Source organism: Plasmodium inui (genome assembly GCF_000524495.1).
Source record: "Plasmodium inui San Antonio 1 unplaced genomic scaffold supercont1.14, whole genome shotgun sequence".
In the NCBI taxonomy this organism is placed as follows: domain Eukaryota; phylum Apicomplexa; class Aconoidasida; order Haemosporida; family Plasmodiidae; genus Plasmodium; species Plasmodium inui.
The window spans coordinates 281,398-286,047 of NW_008481848.1; the positions used below are offsets into that span (position 1 = coordinate 281,398).

The 4,650-nt window shown below is 46.5% G+C and overlaps 1 protein-coding gene across 1 annotated transcript; it reads right to left on the reverse strand.

Moving 5' to 3' along the window:
* Window positions 1-131: 131 nt before the first annotated feature.
* C922_03400 (hypothetical protein) lies at window positions 132-3,063 on the reverse strand (the record flags this gene model as incomplete). Its single annotated transcript, XM_008818992.1, has 11 exons — window positions 132-239; window positions 739-804; window positions 993-1,065; window positions 1,334-1,524; window positions 1,743-1,788; window positions 1,909-1,969; window positions 2,146-2,205; window positions 2,409-2,480; window positions 2,623-2,713; window positions 2,840-2,884; window positions 3,010-3,063. 11 exons carry the CDS (start codon window positions 3,061-3,063, stop codon window positions 132-134), a joined length of 867 nt encoding a protein of 288 aa, XP_008817214.1.
* Window positions 3,064-4,650: the final 1,587 nt, after the last annotated feature.

Below are 4,650 nucleotides of genomic sequence, written 5' to 3' on the forward strand. Positions count from 1 at the left end.
CGGTCAATTGGTGCAGCGGTCAATTGGTGCAGCGGTCAATTGGTGCAGCGGTCAGATGGTGCAGCGGTCAATTGGTGCAGCGGTCAGATGGTGCAGCGGTCAATTGGTGCAGCGGTCAGATGGTGCAGCGGTCAATTGCTGTAATGATCAATTGCTGTAATGATCAATTCCTGTAATGGCCAATTGGTGTAGCGGCATATGTAGGACGCGAAAGGTTGGTGGCACTCTCCACTCATCATCTGCGGGTGGGAGGGTGCCATTAAAAAGTGAAGAGTGGCAGGTGCGTTCGTTAGAGAGTGGCACCCCTATGGTCAGCCAAGCGAATGTATAATACATTCTTTATATGTTCTCACTTGCGCATCGGTGGGGGACGATGTAGTTCGGGACTCGCGGGAGAGGGCTTCCATCACCCAGCAAGCGGTGCGTCATCTGAAGTGAACCTCTCCACCTCGTCGCTGCACCGCTCCGCCGCTTCACCACTCCACCGCTTCACCTCCTAGCCCCGCTGAACAGAGGTCTGGTAAAATAATCCGTCGCCTTTGGGGCCCCCGACGGGCAGCAGCCACAGAAGAAGGTTGTCTCCCTGAAGTGTGCACAAAAGGGAGGATTGTCACCACACGTTGGTGTGTTCTCGCTGGGGAAGATCCTCCACCATGGAGTAACTTCATCGGAAGGAGGGGTGTGATCTCTTGTCCTTCCGTTCTCGTATTTTTTTTTTTTTTTTTTTTTTCAACTCACCAAAACTTGATTGAAATTCTCCTCCACGCCCAAGTCGTACATGCTCTGCTTGTCTCTCTTCCCAATCTGAAAGGGGCATGTTAATGCAAAGCAGTGGTGTTAATGCAGAACTGCGCTGTTGGTGAGGAGCTGCATCTAAAGACATGATCACATCTAAACGAATCAGGACATGCTCATTTCGCTAAGAGTGAAGAGGGCTTCCTCTCCTCCCATATCAATAATCCATGCGGTAGGGGAGGGAGTAAATGTCCCACCACACAAAACTCGAGGGTCGTATAATTGTGGGCAGTCAGATATAGATGGAACAGGAAGAAGGGGAAGATAATTCTACAAACGTGTGGGGGGGAAAAAGAAAAAAAAAAGTTAAAATGATGGTGAGGTGAATTCCGTAGGGGAAAGACTCCCCCGTGTGGATTAGGCAAATGTGTCTGGTCAGATTATCCCAAGTGGATACCCCGCAAGGGGTGACTTTTTTTTTTTTTTTTTTTTCATCTTTTTTTTTCTTATTTTCTCCTTTTCTCCTTTTTTTTTCGACTTGTCCCCCTCTTTGAGTCTCCTCCCCGTGGGGGCCACCTCACAAATGAGAAAACATTACAGCAGGATGACGGCAGCAAGGACGATCTCCAGAAAGATGTAAAAAACTTCGTTAAAAAGGACGTTCGGGTTTGCATACAAGTCAGGAAAGGACGAGTGGCAGTTAACTTCCACATATAGGCAGCACATGTTCGCATAGAAAAGGCTTAACAGGAAAAATTTGTAGTTGTAGTGACCCACGCCATTAGCGACCTGCAAGGGGGGGAGGAAGACAGGGACATGCATACATAAGAAAATCTGTGCATTAGTTAGAGAAGCTTACACGTTACTACCTCGCTATTCTGTTGTTTTATATTGTTCTCTAATTTTGTTTAGACATCCGGAGTGATCTCTGCTGATGCGACTCAACAGATGATAATGCCAATTCTGCTAATCGAGGTGCCCCTCTGAGGAGAGTAAACTTTCCTCACCCAAGGACAGTAGTGGTCCATTTTGAGGATATTCCTTTTGGTTGCCCTGTGGTGGGTGAGGGGAGGCACATAGAGAGAGGTGTGTGCATAGAAATAGGTCCAATTCTTCACGTCTGTATCATCGCTTTGGTATCTTCCCCCCGCCTCTTGGCGTCGCACAACTCACCTGCAGTAGTGGGCCCGGTCTGGCTTGTACTTCTTCTCGTGTGTGCAGTAGCGGAGCTCTCCTAAAGGGGGGAAGGGACATACAAACAGAGCGATAAATCCATACATAATGCCACACGTCGGTGAAGCAACCCAGTTGTATAGATTCCCACATGATGAATCGGCGAAGTGGTTACCAATCAGCATCGTGGCGATAAATCAGCAACGTGGTTATGAAAGCGCTATGGCGACGGATTACCATTTTGTCCTCGCTCCTTTATCCTGCTGACGTCCGGCTCGATGGTCCACTCATGGGTGTCTTTTACGCAATAGAAAAGCGGAGAGGGGGGCAGAAAACATTTTCAGATCCTTAGCACTATGATGATAGGGTTTGCGGTGCCACTATTGAGGCAACCTCATTCATGTGTATAGCAGGACCACATCCACATGTTTATCCAACGTGACTGTAATGGGAACATATGGGCTTTCATCTCTGTCGCTCTAATTCCAAGGTATACTCACTGGGGATGCTACCAGGGTCCACCGTGTACGTTTTGTAAAAGGACCAGATAAAGAGGAATAGCAAAACGTGGACTGGAAAAGATGTGAAGGGGTATCAATTATAGATGTAGAGTGTTACAGGTGAGGGGCAACCTCCGATGGGTTAATCAATCCTATGTAAAGATAAAGCACAAAGACATGGTTCCACTCATAGGTGGGTGCGTGTACCCCTTACAGGTTAGCAGTTTGGTGTATCCCTCATTCAGCAGGTCGGTGTCCACGTACTGCTTCTGGACATTTATTTGGAGTAGAACCATGCAGTAGAACTGGGGGGGGAAGGGGCGAAGTGGAGTTTTTCGGCCATGTAGGTAGGTGTCTTGGCAGAGGAGGCTTGTTCTCATGGGCCTGACGCTACAGACTCATGGTTGCAGCTCCCCCCGGACCGTCTTTACCGTGACAAATATTGAGTACATGACGAGGGTTACTAGGCCTATGAGCTGAATGGATCGCGTGGGGGAAGTGAAATGTGCACGCCTGTCCATGCAGGGACAGAGACACGAGAACGTGCGTGTGGGCATCACTGATCGGATGGATTGCACAGCTGAGAAAAATGTGTTCATACCATTACGGGTAGCAGCTGCCTTATTTCCTTGGGGGGCTTCTCCACCTCTCTCATTTTGGAAATATTATTACGATTATTATTATGACTATTATTGTTATTTATTTTTTTTTTTTTTATTGGCAGTGCGGAGGTGTCTACATCACACGCAGGTTAACATAAAGTTGTATGCGCAGTTGTGGTGGAGGGTTAAATTAAAACGGACGGGCAACAACAACGGAGGGGACGTTAGAAGGGGAATAAAAAAGAAAAAAAAAAACATTCCTTTCTCGTGACTTTTACACCTCTACGATGTTTTTACAAAATGGGGTGGATTCAACTTGACCTGGACAGAAGTCGACGTTACACAGATGACCCTCGCGCAAATGGGACATCAAATCATCCCCTTGGCACAGGAACGAAACCCAAATGGCACAACGAAGCGGCTAACGATAGGCACGCCGATAATGGGATACCTCCCCCTTCCATGTAATTACACTGTAGAGATCGCGCCTACATATGTGTGCATAAATTTTTTCTTTTTTTTTTCACATATATGTGACGGCGTCGGAACAAATGATCCATTCGTGCTTATGTCTGGAGTGGTTCCACGTGTTTAAATAAACGATGGTAAGTTTACCAGTGAGTAAAATTTTAAGTCACCCATCTGAATGCGGGAAGGAGAGGGGGGGAATACGAAGCGGATTCTCCATGGTGTGTTACACTGTTCGCGTTTTAATTCATGCAATGGAATGGGAAAAAAAAAAAAAAAATGACAAAATTTTTCTTAACCTATATCATGCCTAATTGTGGGTGACCTGCTTTTAAATTGTGTCCATTTGGACGTTCACGTGGGTCACACTTTACGCAGAAGATGGGGGGGGGAACAAATGGAAGAATGTTGACCTGATGAGATAGCTTAACGTTTTTATGACCTCTCCGTCTCCTTCCTTTAAATGGGAAAAGGGTACACTTAGCAGATATAACCATTCCATTTTGGGGGCGGCCTTTTCTTTCCAATGTGACAACACATGCGCAAATCGGCGAGCATCCTCCTCTCCCCTTCTACGTGACTACACTTTTAAGTCGTCAAAGGGAAAATAAAAACAGCGTGAATTATTCTTATGTGCATTTGTATTGAACATACTGACGTTCGTTTTATTTTACGTCATTTTTTTTCCGGAAGTGTTACAAAGCAACGTTTTTTTGAAGCACCCCCAATAGGGAAGCGCCTTTGCAACTCGTTTTTTTTTCCCCTACCTCTTGCAGCTCTGTTATAAATTCCCTTTTTTGCCAGAGCTCCTTCACAATGGGGTTTTCCCTTTTCCGCGGAGTCACCACGCCAGATATCATGCACTTTCAATATGACCCGGCGTGGGAAAGATAAAAATAAATAAATGGCTTTCCCTAGGCGGTGCGGCAAAATGGCCCCCCCGTACAGGCATATATATGTGCATACAAAACGTGTGTAACGGTGACTTTCTGCCTGTGACCCCTGCAAGGGGGTACTACTATCCACCTTCAAACGCATGCGAAAGGGGAACCCGTCAGGAGGATTTTATAGCATACAGAGCAGCATACGGCAGGGGTGGGGGATGTTTTTTATTACTACATAGCACTCGCCGTAGTGGGTTGCCAGACGGGATGTTTTTTTTTTTTTTTTTT